This window comes from Panthera leo, chromosome B3 (genome assembly GCF_018350215.1).
Source record: "Panthera leo isolate Ple1 chromosome B3, P.leo_Ple1_pat1.1, whole genome shotgun sequence".
Classification (NCBI taxonomy): domain Eukaryota; kingdom Metazoa; phylum Chordata; class Mammalia; order Carnivora; family Felidae; genus Panthera; species Panthera leo.
In genome coordinates, this window is record NC_056684.1 from 110,320,398 (window position 1) to 110,346,224 (window position 25,827).

General features: G+C 41.6%; 1 protein-coding gene across 10 annotated transcripts in view; it reads left to right on the forward strand.

The window, feature by feature from the left end:
* Window positions 1-311: 311 nt before the first annotated feature.
* The window catches only part of PPP1R36 (protein phosphatase 1 regulatory subunit 36), a 57,457-nt gene continuing 31,941 nt past the window's right edge, over window positions 312-25,827 (forward strand). For 7 of the 10 annotated variants that reach the window (XR_006203888.1, XM_042943491.1, XM_042943494.1 and 4 more), the window contains exons 1-7: window positions 312-465; window positions 1,288-1,352; window positions 10,994-11,080; window positions 11,849-11,946; window positions 12,054-12,120; window positions 14,561-14,659; window positions 19,940-20,074. Coding sequence is in view for 9 of the 10 variants with exons in the window: in XM_042943491.1 (XP_042799425.1) it covers window positions 391-465; window positions 1,288-1,352; window positions 10,994-11,080; window positions 11,849-11,946; window positions 12,054-12,120; window positions 14,561-14,659; window positions 19,940-20,074 (626 nt within the window). In the remaining variant the exon portion in view is untranslated. The remainder of the gene's footprint in view (window positions 466-1,287; window positions 1,353-10,993; window positions 11,081-11,848; window positions 11,947-12,053; window positions 12,121-14,560; window positions 14,660-19,939; window positions 20,075-25,827) is intronic. The other 3 variants (XM_042943489.1, XM_042943492.1, XM_042943495.1) reach the window with 3 other exon arrangements.

Sequence of the window (25,827 nt, forward strand, 5' to 3'; positions counted from 1 at the left end):
ACAAAGGGATCTTCCCTATGAAACGGGATCTTGGTATTCCAATTACGAACGAAGACAATTCAGTGCTTTGCCTCACAGCTGGAAGGCCAGGTAGAATCGACCCCTGCAGAAATAACCCCTGGGCAGCTACACCACGGATACGCCAAAAAGGCGCCACAGCAAAGGTAGAAAGTAGACGGAGCCCCGCGAGGGCCAGACCGGGCGGAGGCGCCTCCCGCACCGCGTGCGCAGCCTCGCAGCGCCGCGGCACTCTGCCCGCCCGCTGCGTCCGCTGAGCCCGCGGCGGAAGCAGGGTCCCCGCCCCCCTCCGCCCTCCGCCCTGCGGCCACGGTTGCCCAGCGCGAGCGCGCAGTTGCCTGGGCGACAGTGAGGGGCTGGCTGGGAGAGGCCATGCATCAGGTGACGGTGCCGGAGCTTTATTCCCGGAGGAAGCGGGCAGAGGGACAGGGGGCTTCCTCGCCGGAGGTAAGCGCAGCCTTCCTTGGTCGCCCCCACTCCCGAGGCAGGGGCAGGCCGGCCCTGCCGCCTCCTCCCGGCCCGCAGCTCCCGGGGCGCCCTCCATCCCGACTCAGCTCCGGCCGAGCGGCACTCAGAGATGTGGGCAGCTGTGCCTACGAAACCCAAACTATGGAGGTGTACTCGGCCAAAGGGCAGAATTGAATCCTGGCTCCTCACCGGGATATTTAGATGTTTATGAAAGTTCCACCTCACCACCTCTAATTTGTTGGTTGCAAAAGAAATAGCCTTCCTGCGCAGGAAGCTGTCCTGCTCGGGGGCGGGGGGGGGGGGGGTGCGATCCGCGGAAAGAAAAGGCTGGTGGGTTGGAAGCTACCACTACTGAAAAAGTAAGCTGGTTCTTTGCCTACTTCCTCTGGGCGGGGTCGGTTCGAGCAGGTTCCCCTGCCTGTTATGAGTGTCTTAACTTCTCCTCTGTTGAGGCTGCCCTGGGCATCAGTTTATTGTGGTCTGAGTCGCACTTCATCGGTCAGTTGCTATGATGAGCCTTGCGACAGTAGTGCAGGCTAAGTGAAGTTTCCTTCCTTCCCTTCCTTTTCCTCCTCTTTCCCTTATTTCTCTCTTCTTTCTTTTCTACCGAAACTACATCTGAAAACAAGATGGGTAAAATCCTGGCTTCAAGATAAAAACAAACCAACCCCACAACACTTGAAGATACTACATCTTTATTGAATAAAGAGCGGCTAGTGGGAATTGTTAAAAGCTCATTATGCCATGTGTATTGTAAATTGAGTTTTTAATTATATTTGCTGCAATCATTTCATTTTACAGCAATTGGGATTACGATTAGGGATGTGGTACTGGAAAGATGAAACCAGAACTCTTGAATTCAGAAGGTAAATTTTATTAAAACTTTATTGTAGCTTTTATAAAAATTGCATGTGCCCGGAGTAAAAAAAAAAAAAAAAAATTCAAGCAATACAGAAGAATATAATGAGCAAAATAAATACCTGCTGAAATCCAACCATCTAGAGAAAACCATTTTGGTGAGCAGCCGTCCAGATATCATTTTCTGATAAATTTATCAGCTGCTTCCTATGGACCAGACACTGTGCTAATCAGTTTGCCAACCGTTTCAAAAAGCTGCATGTTCATCCAGTTTTACAGATGAAGAAACTGAAGTCAAAGGGTTAAGCAATTGGAGGAAAACTAAGTGACTTGGCCAAATCACACAGCTCACAGGTGACTAAGATGATTGAAATCTAGGTCTGTTTGGCTCAGGGTACATACTCTTAACTGCTTTATAAAATTGCCTCTTTGAGTTATAGAAATATAATTGTACATTAACGGGACCGTATTATACTTGCTGCGCAATAGACAGCCAATTCTACAAGGTAAAATTATTAAATTAGAAAAAAATCTCCATTGAGAAAATACTGACTCTATTAAGTGCATAACTAAACTAATAATACTAGCCACTGTCTGCCGTGCTGTGTGCCTATTATGTGCCCGACATTTGCATGTTTTCTGATTCTTAAACAGCCATGGAAAGTGAGCATTATTATCTCCATTTTAGAGGTGAAGAAATAAGGCTCAGGAGACTGAGCAATTGAACCAAAGTCCTACAGCCAGTAAGTAGCAAAATTGACATTTTGAACCACAGTTTGTCTGATGCCAGAGCCCTTCCCGCCATAGACAGTGTCTCCCTCCTTTAGACTGTAAGCCCCTCAGTGGCAGGAACTGTCTTATTCATCTTTGTGTCCCTTGAAGGAGCTGTCTGTAGAACTTCACAGAGTAGGCCCTCACCAGATGTTTATTGAATATTTCAATACACCAACTAGATTCAAGTAGAGGAAGGCTAGAGGCAGGGGACCAGTTTAAAAGCTAGCTGTGGGAGGTTTACAGATAGCTGCCCAGGTACGAAACCATGAGTCGGCACGAAGTCCACGTTAGGAGGAATAGAGAGAAGGGTACAGGACCAAGAAATACTTAAGAGGTGGAACTGACAGGATTTTGGATAGAATGGATAAGATGTGAAGGGAGAGGGAGAGGAGGTGCTTAGGCTGACTGCCAGTGTCTCTCTTGGGTGATGGGGTGGCTGCGATTGCCCTTCTTCTGTATACAGAATAACAGACAAAACTGTAATGTGCCTGAGGTTACTATGACACGTTCACATGCACATGTCTCTTAGGCTGTTGGACAAATGGGGCTGGAGGTCAGGAGAGGCTAAGCAGATGTAGTTTATAGTTACATCATAGGTAAAACGACATTTGATGGCAATTAAACAATAATTTAAAAAATCAAATTTTACATTTTATAGAATGTTTGTTTCGGTATTGCTGAGTAGTTTGTCATTTCCAAAGTGGTGATCTCAGTTTTTTTGTCTGCAAATATGTCACAAAATTCTGTTGTCTAGCTCCCAAAATATCACACTCAGTGAGTGTGAGATAGACAGTGAGAAGGACAGAAAGAGCTTTGGGATTAGCCCGCCACGATAATGGAGTCAAAATACAAGTTAAATACATGTTACAACACCAGATAATGTGGGTAGAAATTTTAAGTGCCAAAATGTTCTTTTCTCAATCTTCATGTATATTTAAAGGCCATCTCAGTCCTCTCTTTTTTGATGAACGTGGACCATACTTTTTACTTACTGACATTCTTTGTAAATGAAATTAATTTGCAGTATATTTCAAACTGATTTTCAGTGTGACTGGTAACTCCGATAACTAAAATCCTTGCAAGTCTGATTTTGCTAGTTTTTTTTTTTCTTACAGCGTTATTAAAGTTTTTTTAGGTAAATGTAACATTTGAAACTTTTTGTATGGGAAGAGAGGTGCCTGGGTGTCTCAGTTGGTTAAGCATCTGACTGTTGATTTTGGCTCGGGTTGTAATCTCATGGTTCATGGGCTTGAGCCCCATGTAACGCTCTGCTCTGACAGTATGGAGATTGCTTGGGATTCTCTCTCTCCCTCTCTCTCTGCCCCTTCCCTGCTTGCTCTCTCTGTCTCTCTCTCAAAATACCTAAATAAACACTAAAACAATTTTTTTTAACTTTTTTTAAATGTTTATTTTTGAAAGAGAGCAGGACAGAGCACGAGGGGGGGCAGGGGGCAGAGAGAGATGGAGACACATGACCCAAAGCAGGCTCCAGGCTCTGAACTGTCAGCACAAAGCCCGACGTGGGGCTCAAACTCAAGAGGTGCGAGGTCATGACCTGAGCTGAAGTCCCACGCTCAACCGACTGAGCCACCCAGGTGCCCCCAAAAAACTTTTTGTAATGGAAGATTTCAAGGATATACAAAAGTGGGAGAAGGGTATAATGAACTCCAACATTCCCATGATGCAACATGAACAGTCACCAAATTAAGATCCACTTCATATCATCCACACCCATCTACTCCACCTCTTGATTATTTTTAAGCAAATTCCAGACATCGTATCATTTCATCTATAAATATCTCAGTCTTTATCTCAAAAAATAAGCACTCTCTTAAAAAATAAACCTTACTGTTTATGCATTTACAAATGGAAATGGTAATTTCTTTATATCATCATATATTCAATTTGCATTCAGGTATCTACTCTTCTCAACCTTTCAGTTCCTGGTTTCTTTCCTGAATGAGTGGCACTGGAAATCTTTTTTTAAAATTAATTAATTAATTAATTTTTAAATTTACATCCAAGTTAGTTAGCATATAGTACAACAAGGATTTCAGGAGTAGATTCCAGTGATTCATCCCCTAGGTATAACAGCCAGTGCTCATCCCAACAAGTGTCTTCCTTAATGCTCCTTACCCATTTAGCCTATCCCCCCTCCTACAACCCCTCCAGCAACCCTCTATATTCTCTATATTTAAGAGTCTCTTTTGCCTTGTCCCCCTCTCTGTTTTCATTTTATTTTTGCTTCCCTTCCCTTATGTTCATCTGTTTTGTATCTTAAAGTCCTCATATGAGTGAAATCATGTGATATTTGTCTTTCTCTGACCGATTTCACTTAGCATAATACCCTCTAGTTCCATCCACATAGTTGCAAATGGCAAGAGTTCGTTCTTTTTGATTGCTGAGTAATACTCCATCACACACACACACACACACACACACACACACACACACACACACCACATCTTCTTTATCCATTCCTACACCAATGGACATTTGGGCTCTTTCCATACTTTGGCTATTGTTGATAGTGCTGCTATAAACATGGGGGTGCATGTGTCCCTTGGAAACAGCACACCTGTATCCCTTGGATAAATATCTAGTAGTGCGATTGCTGGGTTGTAAGGTAGTTCTATTTTTAATTTTTTGAGGAACCACCATACTGTTTTCCAGAGTGGCTGCACCGGCTTGCATTCCCACCAGCCGTGCAAAAGAGATCCTCTTTCTCCGTATCCTCACCAACATCTGTTGTTGCCTGAGTTGTTAATGTTAGCCATTCTGACAGGTGTGAGGTGATATCTCATTGTGGTTTTGATTTGTATTTCCCTGATGATGAGTGATGTTGAGCATTTTTTCATATGTCGGTTGGCCATCTGGATGTCTTTGGAGAAGTGTCTATTCATGTCTTTTGTCCATTTCTTCACTAGATTATTTGTTTTTTGGGTGTTGAGTTTGATAAGTTCTCTATAGATTTTGGATCCTAACCCTTTTTCTGATACGTCCTTTGCAAATATCTTCTCCCATTCCGTTGGTTGCCTTTTACTTTTGCTGATTGTTTCCTTCTCTGTGCGGAAGCTTTTTATTTTGATGAGGTCCCAATAGTTCATTTTTGCTTTGGTTTCTCTAGCAACATGGAGATGTGTTGAGTAAGAAGTTGCTGCAGCTGAGGTCAAAGAGGTTTTTGCCTGCTTTCTCCTCTAGGATTTTGATGGCTTCCTGTCTTATGTTTAGGTCTTTCATCCATTTTGAGTTTATTTTTGTGTATGGTGTAAGAAAGTGGTCCAGGTTCATTTTTCTGCATGTTGCTGTCCAGTTTTCCCAGCATCATTTGGGGAAGAGACTGTCTTTATTCCATTGGATATTCTTTCCTGCTTTGTCAAAGGTTAGTTGGCCATACGTTTGTGGGTCCATTTCTGGGTTCTCTATTTTGTTCCATTGATCTGAGTGTCTGTTTTTGTGCAAGTACCATCCTGTCTTGAGGATTACAGCTTTGTAATACAGCTTGAAGTCCAGGATTGTGATGCCTCCAGCTTTGGTTTTCTTTTTCAGGATTGCTTTAGCTATTCAGGGTCTTTTGTGGTTCCATACAAATTTAGGATTGTTTGTTCTAGCTCTGTGAAGAATGCTGGTGTTATTTTGATAGGGATTGCATTGAATATGTAGATTGCTTTGGGTAGTATTGACATTTTAACAATATTTGTTCTTCCAATCCAGGAGCATGGAATATTTTTCATTTTTTTGTGTGTGTGTTGTCTTCAGGTTTTTCATAAACTTTCCATAGTTGTTTTTTTTTTTTTTTTTGTCCATAGTTTTCAATGTATAGATTTTTCACCTCTTTGGGTAAGTTTATTCCTAGGTATTTTATGGGTTTTGGTGCAATTATAAATGGGATTGATTCCTTGATTTCTCTTTCTGTTGCTTCATTATTGGTGTATAGGAATGCAACTGATTTCTGTGTATTGATTTTATATCCTGGGACTTTGCAGAATTCATGGATCAGTTCTAGCAGGTTTTGGTGGAATCTTGGGTTTTCCATATAGAGTATCGTGTCATCTGTGAAGAGTGAAAGTTTGACTTCCTCCTGTGGCATTGGAAATCTTACCCTTCAGAGAAGACCTTGCTGTCTCTGTCACTGGCAGTACCCCGAGAGGGATAACTGTATCAGAATAAAACAGGATATCCATAACCTCCACACAAGAAATGGACACACAGTAATGGGTAGGGAAAGGATGATCATTATTTCTTTTTTTTTTTTTTTTTTTTTGAGAGAGAGAGAGAGCACGCAAATGCACGAGTAGGGGTGGGGGTGGTAGAGGGAGAGAGAAGGAAATCTTAAACAGGACTTGATCCCACAGCTCTGGAATCATGACTTGAGCTGAAATCAAGAGAGGGACGCTCAACTGACTGAGCCACCCAGGTGCCCTAGGCATTATTTCTTAATAGGCAGTTAAGGAAGAGACCTCAAAGAGTGGTTTGCAGGAAGACTTGGGTTCAAATCCTAGCTCTCCCACTTGCTAGGTGATTATCATTTGTCAGGTTACTTAGCCTCGCTAATTATCGGTTCCCTTGTCTATAAAATGAAATCATAATGCCTTGTGAGGAGTAAATGAGGGTATTGCATAATTCATCAGCATGCATGCCCATTGCTTATTTCTTTTTTTAATTTTTTTTTAACGTTTATTTATTTTTGAGACAGAGAGAGACAGAGCATGAACAGGGGAGGGTCAGAGAGAGGGAGACACAGAATCTGAAACAGGCTCCAGGCTCCAAGCTGTCAGCACAGAGCCCGACGCGGGGCTCGAACTCACGGACTGTGAGATCGTGACCTGAGCCCAAGTCGGCTGCTCAACCGACTGAGCCACCCAGGTACCCCCATTGCTTATTTCTTAAAGAGGGAATAACTTTCTTCACAGGCCACCTCTGGGTTGTCCCATGAGGCAGGCTTCTCCCTGACTTAGTGTCAGCAGTCCTACCCCTTCTACTCACAGCTGGGAGAGAACCAGCAGCTTGCTTGCATGAGTCTTTGCCAAGGTCATTGACTCCCCTGAGGACATACAGCTGAGGTATAGGAAACTATACCTCCAGAAGCCTGAACTTCTCTCATCTTTCATAATGGCCTGAGAGAAGAGTCTAATAACCAACTGAGGAGCTCTAATTTGTGTGGAAGCCAAGAGTGGTCCAACCCTCTGCATTTTAGTGGTGGGTTCTAGGGGAAAATAAGATTTTTTTTTTCCTCACTTATTTCAGGGCAAAGGGAAGTGACATGATTATGTTGTAATATTAGAAATGTAACAAAATGTGGTCTGAGAAAGGCGCAGATTCTAACGGGGTTGCCAGGTGGAGACCACGGGAGGGCACAGAACGAGCTCAGACTGCTGTTCGGCAGCCAATCAGAGGTACAATTCAAAGGACAGCTTTTAGTTATTACTAGTGACACTTCCTAGTGATTTCAAATGCACTGTGAGCGTAGGCTGCCTGTAGAGCTACAGCAGGGCCCTCAAGAGAGAGAAATCCTTCCCACTAGCTGAGGTAGAGAATGACTTCAGTCAAGTGAAATGCCACTCAGACAAGTGTGAAGTAGGGAAGGCATGTCCGAAGGTCAGAGAATAAGGACTAGAGGTTTAGCAGTACATGTCAGACTATTGGCTAAGGACAGGCACTCAGTGTCTTATTTTAAGGTGCTCTCATCTCAAATCATCTCAGGCAAATAGGGCAGGACGCTTTGAATTATAGGGATAAGACTGAGAAAAGGGCAGGAGACAGCAGTTTTATTGGGTATATCTATCTTCTCTTCTAGAGAGAAGAGAAACCCTGGGAGGGCTGGTGACCTGTGACTTCCTTAGCGTGGGGTAGGAAAGTTAACAGCCAATGGCTTGTAAGTGGCGAAAACCATGTGATGATCCAAGGAAAAATGAGAAAAAAACTTTGTGTCCTTGTTTAGGATGGTTATATGAAAGAAGGAGGTACTAATCTGCACAAGGCATCTAGCAAGGAGAAACGGCTTTAAGGAGCCATTAGAAAATGTCAGGATATTTGGGGGATTTGATTATTTTGTTAAAGACTATCTAAATGGTCTGTCGGGGCGCCTGGGTGGCATAGTCGGTTAAGCGTCCGACTTCGGCCAGGTCACGATCTCGCGGTCTGTGAGTTCGAGCCCCGCGTCAGGCTCTGGGCTGATGGCTCGGAGCCTGGAGCCTGTTTCCGATTCTGTGTCTCCCTCTCTCTCTGCCCCTCCCCCATTCATGCTCTGTCTCTCTCTGTCCCAAAAATAAATAAAAAACGTTGAAAAAAATAAATAAATGGTCTGTCAATATAACATATCAACCATATAGTGTTTCTTTATATGTGCCTCTATCAACTTTTTCTTAGTTATGCAGGTAATAAGTCAATATGTTCTTGTTTAAAAACTTGAATAATATGGAAGTATACAGATTGGAAGGTAGATCTCTTCGTCACCATTTCACCTCTCTGCCCCTTCTGATCCCCTGTCTCTTTCTGGCAGTAGCCACCATCAACATTTGATATTCTTCCATTTCTTTTTACCCACCCACGCCCTCAGTAGTTCAGCATACCTTCCCAGCATACCCAATCCTTGCAGACCGCGGATAAGAGGAGCACCAGAAATAATGAAAACCTTAGAAATCGTCCACTGACCAGCTCAGTACCAATTGTCTTTTTTTTTTTTAAGTTTGTTTGTTTATTTATTTACTTATTTATTTTGAGAGAGTCACAGTGTAAGTGGGGGAGGAGCAGAGACGGAGGGAGAGAGAGAATCACAAGCAGACTCCATGCTGCCAGCACAGAGCCTGACATGGGGCTTGAACTCACGAACCCGTGAAATCATAACCTGAGCCGAAACCTAGAGTCTGATGCTTAACGAACTGTGCCACCCAGGCACCCCTGGTGCCAATTATCTTTAAAAAAAAAAAAGTTGAAAAATGCAAAGAATCATTCCCTTGTGGGGACACGATGTATATGCTTTTAGGAACTAACCTCTTCTACAACCCGAACACTGCTAGGAGGTTGGCAGAAACTCCGGGAAGAAGACAGAGTCAAACAGATTAACTTTATTATTCCCATGGAGAGGTATTTCTGTAAAATAATTACTTTGTGAGTAACATCAATCCCAGAAAATTTTCAGATGAAGTTGTTTTATAACTGTTGCATCAAAAAACAAAACAAAAACACCCAACTGTTAAAAAACACACACAAAACTGTTGTGTCCACAGGGAGATAAAGAAAATATATATGATTGATATCCATCTTTAGAGAATGAGTAAAGTCTGGGGGAATGTGCTTCCATTACTACACCTACACGTAAGCAGAAAGACAAGAAACTGTGGGCAGAGATTAGGCTTCTGGGTTGTGTTATTGTGGCATTGTTTCAGGCGGAAAAATAAAAATCGTAATCCACGGTGGGTTTCCAAACCAGTGTATTTGGTAGACCCCACAATTCTCTGAGAAAATGCACGCTCTATAAGGCAGGAACCACATCCTGCTGGTCTACAAAACGTTTTTCTGGGTGGGGAGGGGGGTGGCACCTGGGTAGCTCAGCCAGTTGAGCATCTGACTTTGGCTCAGGTCATGATCTCGGAGTTTGTGAGTTCGAGCCTGCATTGGGCTCTGTGCTGATAGTTGGGAGCTTGGAGCCTGCTTCGGATTCTGTGTCTGCCTCTCTCTGTGCCCCTCCCCTACTCATGCTGTCTCCCTCTCTCTCTCTCCCTCTCTCTCTCTCTCTCAAAAATAAATAAACATTAAAAATTTTTTTAAAAATGTTTTTCTGGGTTTTTCTATTCAGCATTTGCTGATATTCCTAAGGGTCTGTGCATTGACTCTAACAGGCACCATTTTCTTTTCTTTTCTTTTTAAAAATAAATTTTTAAAAAATGTTTTATTTATTTTTGACACAGAGAGCATGAGCAGGCGAGGGGCAGAGAGAGAGGGAGACACAGAATCCGAAGCAGGCTCCAGGCTCCGAGCTGTCTGCACAGAGCCCGACGCGAGGCTCGAACTCACAGACCGCGAGATCATGACCTGAGCCGAAGTCGGACGCTCAACTGACTGAGCCACCCAGGCGCCCCACCATTTTATTTTCAATGTCAGAGCAATGTGTGACGGAGTGTGGCCTCATAGTATATGTTTGTTGCTCCGTCGTGGTCCCTTGTTAGCCCCATTACTGCTTAGTAAATGTTTGTACAACTATAGAGTTTAAGACACCCTGAGTTAAGTAAAGGGTCCCGATACCTCCCAAGAGATAGTCAAGGCCCTTACAAGAGTCCACAGCAGTGACAACTGAGATGCTGCTCAGGAGGCCGGATTGCCTGGTAGGTAAGCACATGGCTCTGAGGCTAGAGAGCCTGGGCCCCAATCCAGGCTCTGACACATGCTAAGTGATCTTGGTCAAGCTACTTACCTCTTTCTGAGCTTCAGTTTTTCTCATGTGTAAAAATGGCTATACGAGTAATATTAGAGTAATCATACTAGTAATCATAGAATTGCTGTGAGGACTAAGATTGTGCCTAAAAGCACTTGGTGCACAAGTGCTCAATAAATAAAAACATCTCTCCAAACTTACTGTGAGCTTTCTGTTTCTTGTGAAGTTACTACAACATCTTCAGAATGAAATGTTTCGTGTATGGTGGTATTCTGGAGGCTGCTGATACGTAGAGGCTGAATATAAAGTCTGAAATGTTCATCTTTTTTTCTAGATGGTTGTTCCATATGTAAATACATGAATTGAGGACCTCTGTGCCCAAGATTCTCCTCACTCTCCACTCATGACATATGCTAGTCCTGAGATGCCATGAGTTACTGTTGTGATAGCATCAGTCTTCATGGGAAGGTTCGGTTCCTAATTTTCTCATTTCTATTACAGTTTTACACCTGCAGTGGAACTCAAGGAAAAAGGAAAGAAAGGCAAAGCAATACACTTTGCTGAAATTGATGGTCCGGCTTCAGACAGGTACCTTCACTTCCCAACTGTGGCAGTGCTGCTGATAGCACCTCTTAGCAGAATGACTCAAGTGTTTACAAACTCTAAGAAAATGTCATTCCCATTATCTGAGGTTGAAATGCAGATACCCGTTAAGGAAAGAACATGCCCTATTTGACAATTGTGGGAGGAGTTATACCAGCCCCTGTAAATGTATCCCGGTGATAATTTGGCTCTTAGCAAATTTTCAACATTTTATACTTAAACAAATTTTTTTTTACTTTATTTTAGAGAAAGAGTGTGCATAGGAGTGAGCAGGGGAGAGGCAGAGGGAGAGAAGGAGAGAATCTCAAACAGGCGTCATGCCCAGTGTGGAGCCCAACACGGGGCTCAATCCCATGACTCTGGGATCATGACTTGGGCCCCCACCAATAGTCGGACACTCAACTGACTGAGCCACACAGGCGCCCCTATACTTTTTTCTTTTTTTTAATCTGAATATGGTAGCTCCACCATAAATACATGATCTTAATAGATGATCTAAATGATCTGTTTTGGATGGAATTGGCATTTACATTTTCTATCAGGTAGTGTGCATTTCTCCTAACCCTAGCATGGTAAATATAATGTTTAATAAAATGCATTCCAAAATTCTCCTACATTAAACCAAACCCATTTTTGGGTTTTGACGTTCAGGCTCTCCTTACTTGATAGTAAAAGCCTCATGCATCTCAGGATCAATTACATACAGTTGAAATCTTTCAAGTCACTGCTAGACACTGTTACATTCCAAAACAGGTTGACGGATAAAAAGCTTGCTTCAAGAGACGATAAGTCACTTAAAGCCTTAGAGAAGCGAGGTCAGCAGGGCAACGTGACGCTCCATGATGCTAAATGTGAGTAGCTGGTTCATCATCCACACATATCGTATGGGGGGTGAACCTCTGAGGCCGCCCTCTGTCCCTCTGTCCCTCTTTCAATTGTCCATCTTTGCTCCTTTCAGTTGTTGCTTTGTTTTTACTACAAGATAATGAGATGCAGCGGATCTGTTCCTTTACAACATTCATGAGGTATGTAGTGCTCATGAGAAGTTTTATATCTTTCATCCTTAGTTCAAAGTAATTCCGCCTGATAAATGGCGAACAAATCTGGTTTTTGGAGAAAGGGCATGGGACTGGCTCTGTGCAAGCCATCCCCTCAGACTGAGACCAAAGCGATGAGGCCGGAAGTCACAGCAGCCCAAAATAAAGCCCTAGGGCAAGGAGAATGGATAGCATGTTATCAAGAGTCCCATAGAGACTACATTATGTTTATATAATAGTAAGAGAGTATACTCGTTTACTAAAGACCCATTTTCTCCGTTTTTGGAGCCCCAGCAAATACTAGGTGTGTGACTCTGGGTGAAGCTTCTTGACCTTTCTAAGCCTGTTTCCTCACATATGAAATCGGAAGTCGTTGTGTCTCCCTATGCCTGTGGGTGGAGGGTGCTTCTCAGGGTGCCGCACTTGAGCGTGCTCAGTGAGAAGTTCCCAACGATTGGCAGCCCTCCCAGGTTCCCTTACATTTAGTGAAGGCTGTTTGTGGCAAACACCTTAGGCTTTATTCCACAACAGGGGCACACTCCTCCCGACGACGACAGGGCAAGCTGGGAGCACTAGGGAGTCAGTGTCCCTTCGGTCAGTGCTGTGCGAGGAGGGAGTGTTGGTAGAAAAAGATCCTAACTTTCATCCGTCAAGATAACTCTGAGAAGTTTTCCCCGCCAGGACTGAACTACATTTGTCCACGGGGATAACCAACTTGTTAACCACCCCCTTTGTGGGCTTCCTTCCCTTTCCTGTCTCACTTCCCTACCCCACAACTGATGTTTCCTGTGCGCACATCCCACGTCTTTGTCTCAGAGTCTGTTTCTGGGAGAACCCACCCTAGGACAGGGACATATTAATGTCGTGGGAAAAAAATCTGCAGTGCTCACGTTCATCCTGTTGTCAAGGTATAGTTGAAGAAAGAATGTCAGTAAGAATTTCCACTTGCTAGAAAGAAAGTAGCAAAAATCTTGTAAGAGTATTTAGAAAGAAGACAAAGGCTTCTAATTTTTCCTTGTAGGACTGCCTTTGCTGCATGCATCCCACAGTAGTTTTTAAACAAATCAGATTGTGAATCAATGCAACCTTTTCCTCGAGCAAAACCATGAAACTTTAATATGCTCTACACTATGCCCTAGCAGTTTCACTCCGAGGAAGTTACTCAGAAATGTGGCCATCAGGCCAATTACTGCAGCAGTATTGATAACATTTCTAAAAGACCTACATATCCATCAATAGAGGACTACTTAAGTAAATTGTGAGTTATAGAATATTTTACCCCGCTGTTTAAGAGAATGAGGAAAATCGATCCATAGTATCAAGGAAAGAGGTCCATGCTAAGCAGGTAAGTGACAAAAGCAAGTTGCAAAGACTTGTGTGTACAGCATTATCTTCTTTGCTACCAAAGAAAAATTTAAGGCATATATTCATGCGTGTGTATGTAGGTGTGTTGGTGGGGGAAGACCTTCTATGTAATTGTCTATGCTTTGGAAAGTGTAGAAAGGATTCAGGCCACTCTTAGCAGCGGCTGCCACTTGGAAGTAGGATGCTAGCAAGGGAGGAGAGGACTTTTTACTTTACACATTTGTGTACATTTTTTAAAGAATGGGAAAATATTATTTGTATAATAAAAACTTATTAAAAGTGAAAAGTAATTAATAAACAAAACTATAGTTTAGCGTGTGACCTCCCAAAAAGTTTTGGTTACAAAAATCCGATTTCTTACATCTTCAATAGTATAGTAGACAGAATTTTTAAGTTTTTTTGTTTGTTTGTGTTTTTTGAGAGAGAAAGAGCATACTATGCAACTAGGGGAGGGACAGAGAGAAAGAGGGAGAGAGAGAATCCTAAGCAGGCTCCTTGCTGATCAGAATGGGATCCGATCTCAGGAACCATGAGACCATGACCTGAGCTGAAATCAAGAGTTGGACCCAGGTGCCTCAGTAGATAGAATTTTATTTTATTTATTTATTAAAAAAATTTTTTAAAATATTTATTTATTTTTGAGACAGAGAGAGACAGAGCATGAATGGGGGAGGGTCAGAGAGAGGGGGAGACACATAATCCAAAGCAGCCTCCAGGCTCTGAGCTGTCAGCACAGAGCCCGACGCGGGGTTCAAACTCATGGACCATGAGATTGTGACCTGAGCTGAAGTCAGATGCTCAACCAACTGAGCCACCCAGGTGCCCCAGTAGATAGAATTTTAAATGGTAAATTAGTTGTGTAATAGGCATGATAACATGTACTTCTATTTATTCTTATGTCATGTGCCCATGTATTTTTATGAGAAGTTTTATATTTGAAATATGTCAGCATTCATTTTCTTTCTTCTTTCTTTCTTTCTTTCTTTCTTTCTTTCTTTCTTTCTTTCTTTCTTTCTTTCTTTCTTTCTTTCTTTCTTTCTTTCTTTTTTAACTCTCCCCATAGGAATAAGAATCTTGACAATTTCCTCATGGCATTATTGTACTATTTATCTCATTACTTGGAAAAAATAGCCCTGGAAAAGAAACCCAAAAGCTGTATGGTGTAAGTAGGACTTTGCAGTGCGCTGTAAAGTTTTATCATTGCCAGTAATAAAACTGACTTTTTTCTTTCAAGCTTTTATTTAAATTAAAGTTAGTTAACATACAGTGTAGTATTGGTTTCAGGAGCAGAATTTAGTGATTCATTACTTACATATAACACCCAGTGCTCATCACAGGTGCCCTCCTTAATGCCTATTATCTGTTTGGCCCATCCCCTCACCTCCCTTCCAGCAACCCTCGGTTTGTTCTCTTTAGTTAAGAGTCTCTTATGGTTTGCCTCCCTCACTGTTTTTCTCTTATTTTATTTTTCCTTTCCTCCCCCGTATGTTCATCTGTTTTGTTTCTTAAATTCCACATATGAGTGAAATCTTACAGTATTTGTCTTTCTCTGTCTTATTTCGCTTAGCATAATACACTCTGGCTCCATCCACATCATTGCAAAAGGCAAGATTTCATTCTTTTTGGTGGCTGAGTAATAGAGATGATGGAAATTTTTTAATTTTTGGAGTATGCTAAAATATTTACATGGGAGGAGTTCATTAGTTTTTAAAGCTCACTGAATAATTCAAATAGTTATTCTAACAACAAAATATTCCAGATAGTATAGACCAGCACTGCCCAGTAGAAATATAAAGAGAGCCACATATGTAATTTAAAATTTTTTCAGTAGCTAGATTTAAGAAACATAAAAGATAAAGGCGGGGGTGCCTGGCTGGTTCAGTCAGTAGAGCATACAACTCTTGATCTCAGTGTCATGAGTTTGAATCCCATGTTGGACTTAGAGAGTACTTACAAATAAAAAAATCTTAAAAAAGATAAAGGTGAAATTAAGTTTAATAATGTATTTCATTTAATGCAGTGACTCAAAAATGTCATTGAGACATGTAGTCAGTGTTATTGTATGTTATTGTAATGTATGTTATTGATGACATACTTTGCTTTTTTTTTTTTTTTTTGTAGTAAATCTTTGAAATCTGACACTTACTTCCTCAGTTCAGATTAACCACAGTTAGTGCTTAGTAGCCACACGTGGCTCATGGCTACCATGTTGGACAGGGCAGATACAGATATTTGGTTTTATGCTTTTTATGCTTAAAACCTGCTTTATGCTTAAAAGCCCTCCTGCTAGGGCTTTTGTAAGCATCTAATGAAAAAAACTAAGAATTAAGAAAATTAATAGATATGACCAAAATTATATTCCATATTACAGAAGAAAACAAGATTTCTTAGGCTACGTAGGAAGAATTTCACTGCTTTAGGCAGAGGTGGCTCAGAGCTGTATGGGGCAAGAATCTGGGAACTCAGAGTCCGGAGCAGAACAATGCCTCTCAGGCTTGGTGACCTTTTGCAAACCGTGGAACTTTCCAAGTGCCCAGGCTGCCCTCCCCAGTATGTGTGGAATCAACCCAATGATTTAGCTGTTAGAAATGCTGTTAGAGTCATCAATTTGTTGCTGTGGAATGTTTTTAAAATGCAAAATCCTTGTGTACAACCAAGCAGTTTGAAAACCATTTTATGGATAGATAAATATATCTGTACAGCAGTTTTGTAAAAAACCAAATAAATAATTCAGACACTGCTGGCCCGGTAAAGCCATCAAAATATACCACATCCGTGTTATTTCAAGGCTGCTTTCACTGCAGAGTGGCCAGAGCTCACGAAGGGTTTCTGTGGTGGCAAGCAAAAGGGCTCAGCTAGCTGTAGGCTCAGAAGGTTTGAGGGGTCTTATCGTCCCCCCAAAAGAACTTATTAGACTGTGGTAGCACATTCACTTATATTTTATATGGTGTTTTCTAATTCTGAGAGTTATTGCTGCTCTGGCAGAGACCTTTGTTTCATTTCTTCATTTTAGAAATAGATTAACAGAGAAATAAGGTCTCTTGGGTTTTTTTTTAAATACACTAAAACATATTAGAGTACAGTGGTATAAGGTAGACTTTTTTTAGAAGGAATCGGTTACAGAATGACAGAAAAAATCCAAGTCTTAAAATGATTGGTTCCATGGGGTGCCTGGGTGGCTCAGTCAGTTAAGTGTCTGACTTCACCTCAGGTCATGGTCTCACAGATCTTGAGTTTGAGCCTCGCATCAGGCTCTGTGCTGACAGCTCAGTCTGGAACCTGCTTTGGATTCTGTGTCTTCTTCTCTCTCTGCCTTTCCCCTGCTCTCTCTCTCTCCCTCAAAAATAAATAAACATTAAAAAAAAAAAAAATAAATTGCTTCTATGGTGTGATTCTGAAATAATTAGAATAACTTTTCACTTTCAGGCCTCTAGTAATTAGTTTACTTACTATAGTAGAAATATGGATTGTATTGAAATATCTGGACTTAAATAACTTTAAGAAAAAAATTGATTTTGGTCAAATTAGTGAGGTATAATAGGGATAATGGTAGTATCCACTTTATAGAGTTATCATCCAGATTACATGAGATATTATCATCCAGATTACATGAGATAATGCATATTATTTTAAACCAGAGGCTGCCACGTAGGAGAAAAGCCTTCAGCCTGTGAGGGGAGAGCTGAAAGGGCTACAAAGACATCCTTTGGAGGATTTAGACGACTAAAAGTCCTGATTCCAGAGGAAGGAGCCTTTTCCCCATTTTACAGATGAAGAAGCCAAGGCTCAGAGAGGTTAAGCGGCTGGCTGGAGACGACATGGCTCGTTGGTAGTGGAGCTGAGATGGGAGCCCAGATCTAACTCCCAGGCCTGTGCCTAAGCCACTGTGCGGTGTGTCCACACCCCCTACTAGTCAGCTAAGCTCTCTTATGCAGAGTTTATCCGTTTACACTTAGGATTTGTGACTTCTGAGCAAAGGCAAAATTATGTAATTTTTGTTTTTCATTTTTTTAAAGTTTGAGAGAGAGCGAGCGGGGGGGAGGGGCAGAGAGAGAGAGAGAGAGAGAGAGAGAGAGAGAGAGAGAGAATCCCAAGTAGGCTCTGGGCTGTTAGTAGGGCTCAAACTCACGAACTGCGAGATCATGACCTGAGCCGAAATCAAGAGTCAGACAGTTAACTGATGGAAGCACCCAGGCGCCCCCGAATTCTATAGTTTTTAGAACATTGTAAGTATTTTTCAAGTTATTACAATCTTCATAATTATAATTTTTAATGGTGGCATAACTTTCCATCAAGCTAATGTGTGTTATTGACTGATTGACTTACGAGGCAGTATAGCACATATACTGGTTAAGGGTATGGACTTTGGTGCTGGCATAAATCCTAGGGGACTCATATGTTAATAAATGTCAAGTCCTTAAGTGGCACCTGGCTGTATTACTACAGTCTGCATTATTACTACTTTTTCCCTTCCATTTTATAGATTTTTGGGATTTGCCAGTTTTCCTAATAGACAAATAGATAATAATTGAATGATTATTGAATGTCTTCATGCATTAGATTTCCCCCCTTAATTTTGGATAATTTTTAAAGCTTATTTATTTATTTTGAGAGAGAAAGAGCATGCGTGTGGGAAGGGCAGAGAGAGGGAGAGAGAGAGAATTCCAAGCAGCCTCTGCACTGCCAGCACAGAGCCTGATGCAGGGTCCGAACCCACAAACCATGAGGTCATGACCTGAGCCAAGATCAAGATTCAGATACTCAACTGACTGAGCCACCCAGGCACCCCTGGATAATTTTTTTAAGAAGGATAAATTTCCCAGAGAGGTCATTGGACCCAAGGTTATGATCAATTGTATGGTGTATGAAATTATCAATTTTTTCCCAAAGGATTGTACCTGGGCTTGTTTTAAATGCCAGGCTCTACGAAGACCTGCTAAGTCAGGATCTTGGAGAGGGCGTGGCATTAGGAATCCGCACTTTCAGCGAGTATCCCAGGCAATTCTTACATATATTTCGCTTTGGAACCATTGGCCTAAAAGTTTTCAAGGCATTTTTTTTTTGTTGTTTTGTTTTCAACAGCAAAAGAGGCATGTTAGCTACTGGCAGCTCTGGAAAAGTCGGGGGGAAAAGGGTTGGGCTGGGAGGCTGCTGAAGGAAGCAGGGAGGTGGGCATAGTCATGGCCATTGAGGTGCAAGCGGGTGTGGGTGTAGGTGTTTGGATTATTTGAAATTGGGGCATTTCAAGTTGGAACTCACTTTATTCCAGAAACTCATTTTATTCCAGTGAGTCACAAGCCTTTTCATCACATGTGATAACGTGTTGTGCTTTGAAATATCTCTATTATCCTTTTTTTTAAAAAAAAAATTTTTTTTTTTAACGTTTATTTTTGAGACAGAGAGAGACAGAGCATGAACGGGGGAGGGTCAGAGAGAGAGGGCGACACAGAATCCGAAACAGGCTCCAGGCTCTGAGCTGTCAGCACAGAGCCCGACGCGGGGCTCGAACTCACGGACCGCGAGATCATGACCCGAGCCAAAATCGGCCGCCTAACTGACTGAGCCACCCAGGCACCCGTCTCTATTATCCTTAAACCCCTTCCTCCACAGCATATCCTCATGTGGTCAGTCAGGCTCGTAGTTAACATCAGAAGGGGCAGTAATTCGTCCCTGTTGTTTAGGGTGCATTTCATTGGGTTTAAATCTTTCCGAAAATGAAAAGGCAGATAAAAAGCCAGTGACACTGCACTTTTCAATAGCAATCATTGGAATGTGTTGTGAGTAATGTTGTTTCGTACTATACTGTACTGCACAAACTTCTAAAATTAGGCTCCAGACATGCTGTAACAGGTTGTCTTTTGGAATGTTCATTTGCAATTCAATTGGAACTGGGGCAGTGTTTTCACAGGGAAGCGAGGCTGTTATAATTGATGCCAAAGCTCCCAGATTAGTGGTCCACACATGCTTCCTCAGCAAACGCAGAACTCAGAGTAGGGAAGCGTTGAGTGATTCAAACACTGAGCCTTTACACTTCCTTGTAACATCAGGAACCCAGGGGAGGCTGCCCTGGGAGAGTCTCCAGTAGCTCTTTCAGCAAAACAGCAGGAAAATGCGCTGCCAGCTGCCTCAGAAACCAGTATAGGTAATTTGTTAGTTGGGCTGCTGGGCTATTTGGTATAAATTAGGACTGCCTGTATGTAACGTTAGAAATACGTAGCATAAAGAATCTATAAAAAAGTGAAAATTCACCATGAACCTGAGATGCTAATTACAATGATAACTATCAAAGCCCTCCCTCTGCCATAGCTCACATCAGCTAAATGAAAAGGTAAGTGACATGTGTTGACTCACTTGTTATTTCTTTCAAAACAGTTCACACTTCTGACCGCTGATTACTGTTGGCATTTGCCAACATTAATCCAAATGATTGTTTTCTTTTTAGGGGCCTTGTAGAGAAGAAGGAGATGGAATTGGTTATAAGGAAGTTAGAAGCAGCGCAGAATTACCTGGCACAGAAGTACTGCGTCCTTGTCCTGGGCTTGGCAATGCCTGATAAGCATCACATGTGCTGCGGGAAGTAAGTGCACATTTACGATTTCAGGAGATCTCTACGTGTGTGCATATCCATACCCTTGAGACCCTTACATTTGACTTCTGGAGCCCTTGCAAAAGTTTCCTTCCCTGTTGTACAGAATAATTGGGCTCAGGTGAGACTCTGCCCCAAACACACGTGATGTCTCGTTTGAGAAAGCCAAGTGAGTATGCGAAGAACCTCAGAATCGACACTGCTTAGGTTTAAAAGACTTTTCTCTCAGCATATACTGGCTCAGTAGAATCTTGCTCTCAACCTGGAAGGCTTCCTGTGGCCGGCCCGGGTCCCCATGGTGATGAGCCAGTGTCCCAGGCGGCCCTGGGTGTGTCCCCTTCCGCTGCTCATTTTGTAGCAATAGTAGTGGGTGCAAGCTAGTAAGGTGGGGGTTATAAGATGATGCTGTTTGTGGGGAGTTGATCTTTGCCTTAGAAGGACAGTTTATATATTACTGTAATTAAAATTTATCTTTTAAAGTTTATATTGAGAGTGTGTGTGTGTGTGTGCATGTGCATGCACAGGCAGGGGAGGGGCAGAGAGAGAATTCCAAGCAGGCTCCACACTGTCAGTGCAGAGCCTGGCTTGGGGCTCCATCTCATGAACCATGTGATAATAATCTGAGCAGATTCAAGAGTCAGAAGCTTAACTGACTGAGACACCCAAGCACCCCTCTGTAATTAAAATTTAAAAGCGTCTTATTACAGGAGAGTTGGGAGTCATTGGAGGGAAAACTCTGATCCTTAAACACTGACCCCCTCCCCCCAAATCTCCTCCTCTGAGCAGTTTCACAACAGGCTCGAGGGCCATGCCACGGCCATGGCCTGAACTCTTATTTTTAACTTTATAGGCAAAGAACACAATTCATGGTTTCTCTCCGCATTCTCCACGTTTTCAAGATACAGATATTTCTATATGCTTTGTTCATGTTCTGTATTTTCTGTGTCCCTTATTCTCTTATTCTGCTTACATAATTTCACCTACCACTTTGAATAGCCACTATAGTTACTCTACTGTGTGATACGCCAGTTTGTTTCACCATTCCTTCTGTGCATGCTTATTATGTGGTTTCAGTTTTTCTGCCTTGTGATATTTCTGCATTGGATATCTTTACATAAACTACTTTGTCCATTTGGGCTATTTATTTATGGCTTATTGCCCAGAATGTATTTACCTAGAAGGCATGGACAGTTTCCTAGCTCTTGTTACATATTGCCAGATGTTCTCCAAAAAGGTTAAACCATTTTGTATCACCATCAGCAGCAAGCGTACCTAGCTCTATTAGTTTGATTTTTTTGATAGCTTGCAGTTGTATAAAAAGCTTACAGCTATTTGACTTTTGAATATCTTTCATGAGTTTGGAGTCTGTGCTCTTTTTCTGTATAAAATAACTTATTGCATGATTATTATATTTGTTGTTAAAATTAATTATTGCCGCATTTAGTGTTAACCATTTATCAAGTAGAAACTGGGTATTTGTATAATTTATGTTTCATGTAGCAAGGATTTCCTATTTGTTTTTCTAGTTTGTTGCTTTCCTTTTGATGTTTATGTGTTTACACATTATGAAAATGTTAAGAATTTTTGTTTATTTGAACATTTATACCTTGTTTCTTTTTATAAATTTCTTTTTAAAAAATTAATTTATTTTTTTAATCTACATCCAAGTTTGTTAGCATATACTGCAACAATGATTTCAGGAGTAGATTCCTTAATGCCCTTTACCCATTTAGCCCATCCCCCCCCCCCACAACCCCTCCAGTAACCCTCTGTTTGTTCTCCATATTTAAGAATCTCTTATATTTTGTCCCCCTCCCTGTTTTTATATTATTTTTGCTTCCCTTCCCTTGTGTTCATCTGTTCTGTATCTTAAAGTCCTCATATGAGTGAGGTCATGCGATATTTGTCTTTCTCTGACTAGTTTTGCTTAGCATATAATACCCTCCAGTTCCATCCACATAGTTGCAAATGGCAAGATTTCATTCTTTTTGATTGCCGAGTAATACTCCATTGTGTGTGTGTGTGTGTGTGTGTGTGTGTGTGTGTGTGTGTATATATTTGTGTGTGTGTGTGTGTATATATATATATATATATATATATATATATATATATATATATTACATCTTCTCTATCCATTCATAAACCAATGGACATTTGGGCTCTTTCCATACTTTGACTACTGTTGATAGTGCTGCTGTAAACATTGGGGTGCATGTGCCCCTTTGAAACAGCACACCTGTATCCCTTGGGTAAATACCTAGTAGTGCAATTGCTGGGTCATAGGGTAGTTCTATTTTTAATTTTTTGAGGAACCTCCAGACTGTTTTCCAGAGTGGCTGCTCCAGCTTGCATTCCCACTAAGAATGCAAAAGAGATCCTCTTTCTCCACATCCACGCTGACATCTGTTGTTGCCTGAGTTGTTAATGTTAGCCATACTGACAGGTGTGAGGTGGTATCTCATTGTGGTTTTGATTTCTATTTCCCTGATGATCAGTGACGTGGAGCATTTTTTCATGTGTTGGTTAGCCATCTGAATGTCTTTGGAGAAGTGTCTATTCATGTCTTTTTCCATTTCTTCACTGGATTATTTGTTTTTTGGGTGTTGAGTTTTATAAGTTCTCTATAGATTTTGGATACTAACCCTTTATCTGATATATCATTTGCAAATATCTTCTCCCTTTCTGTCGGTTGCCTTTTAGTTTTGCTGATTGTTTCCTTCTCTGTGCAGAAGCTTTTTATTTTGATGAGGTCCCAGTAGTTCATTTTTGCTTTTGTTTCCCTTGCCTCTGGAGACGTGTTGAGTAAGAAGTTGCTGTGGCCAAGGTCAAAGAGGTTTTTGCCTGCTTTCTCCTCTAGGATTTTGATGGCTTCCTGTCTTACATTTAGATCTTTCATCCATTTTGAGTTTATTTTTGTGTATGGTGTAAGAAAGTGGTCCAGGTTCATTCTTCTGCATGTCGCTGTCCAGTTTTCCCAGCACCATTTGCTGAAGAAACTGTCTTTATTCCATTGGATATTCTTTCCTGCTTTGTCAAAGACTAGTTGGCCATACGTTTGTGGATCCATTTCTGGGTTCTCTATATTGTTCCATTGATCTGATTGTCTGTTTTTGTGATATTTTTTTTTAACAAATGTTTTAAATGTTTATTTTTGAGAGAGAGACAGAGACAGAGAGAGCAGGGAAGGGGCAGAGAGAGAGGGGGACAGAGGATCTGAAGCGGGTTCTGTGCTGACAGCAGGGAGCCTGATGTGGGATTTGAACACACAAACCTGAGCTGAAGTCAGACACGTGACCAACTGAGATACCCAGACGCCCTTGTTTCTGATGCTATTCAAAAGTCATATAAGTTCATCATCAGCTTTCCAATTTCCTTTTCAATCACTTGTAAAATTTCTTTTTCTCATCATTACTCTAATTTCTTCTGTCTGCAAATTGTCATTTCAAATTGAGAAAACTAGACTTTGTGATTTGTATTAGCTCGGCTGCCATAACAAATTACCACAGACTGAATGCCTTAAACATCAGAAATTTTATTTTCTCATAGTTCTGAAGCTTGGAAGTCCGAGATCAGGAGGCCAGCCTTGTCGAGTTCTGGTGAGGGCCCCCTTACTTGGCTTGCAGACAGCTGCCTTCTCACTGGGCCCTTGTTGGTGGTCACTGGGCCCTTGTTGGTGGAAAGAGAAAGCCCTGGTCTCTCCTTCTTTCCTTTTTTTTTTTTTTAACATTTATTTATTTTCGAGACAGAGAGAGACAAAGTATGAACGGGGGAGGGTCAGGGAGAGGGAGACACAGAATCTGAAACAGACTCCAGGCTCTGAGCTGTCAGCACAGAGCCCGACTCGGGGCTTGAACTCACGGACCTCGAGATCATGACCTGAGCCGAAGTCAGCCGCTTAACCGGCTGAGCCACCCAGGCGCCCCAGCCTTCTTTCCTTTTTTAAATGTTTATTTACTTTTGAGAGAGAGAGAGCAGAGGAGGGGCAGAGAGAGGGAGATAGGATTGGAAACCAGAAACGGGCCCTATGCTGATAGCAGAGAGCCCAGAGAGCCCCATATAGGGCTTGATCTCACAAGGCCTGAGCTGAAGTCAGATGCTTAACCAACTGAGTCCCCAGGTGCCTCCTTTTTTCTTGACACTAATCCCATCATGGGGATTCTACCCTCATGATGTCATCTGAACCTAATTACTAAGACCCTACCTCTAAATGCTATCACAATGGGGGTTGTTAAGGCTTCAACATATGAATTTGGGGGTGGGGCTGGGAGACACAAACCTTCAGTCCACAACAAAGTTAAAAAAACACCTACTCTAAAAAAATAATTGAATTGCCAATATTTAATGTTTACTCTTTAAAAGCACATGTGCATGCAGTAAGACTAATTTTGAGATTAAAAAAACCCAAACTATAAATAATTATATCATAATTAGAGATTTTATCATATCTTTTAGTTCTGTGGATATAGAATCTACACTTAAGTTATTTTTTTTAAGATAAATTCTCTCTTTTTTTTAATGTTTAATTTTGAGAGAGAGAGAGAGAGAGAGAGAGAGAGAGCAGGAGAGGGGCAGAGAGAGATGGAGACACGGAATCTGAAGCAGGATCCAGGCTCTGAGCTGTCAGCACAGAGCCCAATGTGGGGCTCAAAATCACAAACTGCGAGGTCATGACCTGAGCCGAAGTCAGATGGTTGACTCAACCACCCAGGCATCCCAAGTTGTTATACTTGGAATGGTACATTTTTATTACAATCTAATTTTTATACAAACTTTAAAAGAACTCATTATGTTTGAAAGATAGTGATTGCCTTAGTTTACTACGAGTTAATCACCAGGAGGTGCTGGTCTTTTTGCAACATCACCTGCTTTTCTCCTGCCTGCCAGATAGCAGTTTGGAGAAGAATCCATTTAGAGCTTACCACCTACCATTCACATAACAGATTCCATACAGGTCAAAGAGGCAAACAAAGGATATTGAGGAAAACAGATTATAAGCATGTCTTTGCCAGTAAAAGTTGTTAATTGGCCATGGGTGTTGATTATATCCTCCAGTGGAGTTTTTATTGTTCTTTGGCTATTTTTTTATTTTTTATTTTTTTAATGTTTATTTATTATTGAGAAACAGAGAGACAGAGCATGAGCAGGGGAGGGGCAGAGAGAGGAGGAGACACAGAATTGGAAGCAGGCTCCAGGCTCTGAGCTCTTAGCACAGAGCCTGATGCAGGGCTTGAATTCACAAACCGGAGATCATGACCTGAGCCAAAGACGGGCTTAACTGACTGATCCACCCAGGCGACCCTTTGGCTGTTTTTATGTAGAAGATGAGGACAGTTTTTGCCAGTTAAGAGTGATTTTAACATATCTTTATTTCACTTCCAATGTGAATAAGTTAATATTCTCATGAGAACATCTTCATGTGTATTTTCTGACTTTTTTTGTCTAATATATGCACACTTAATACTGGACTAGGACATCTTACACTATTTGTCTCTGGAGTTAAATTAAAGACTTCAGAGGAACCAGCAATTTGGGGGCTGTTAATTTTGTGCTTTCATGTTTCTTGAGAAGTAGGAGGACATGCCTTTCTATTCTAAATACATCTGTAAAATCCTGATATCGAGCAGGCTTTGGCACGATTTTGATGAACATATTCAGTAAAAGATCTCTGTTTTCCAAGATAGATAAGAAAACCTCTCTCTATGTGGCTCCCGCCATAGAATTAGACGTATTCTTTGGTTATGGCC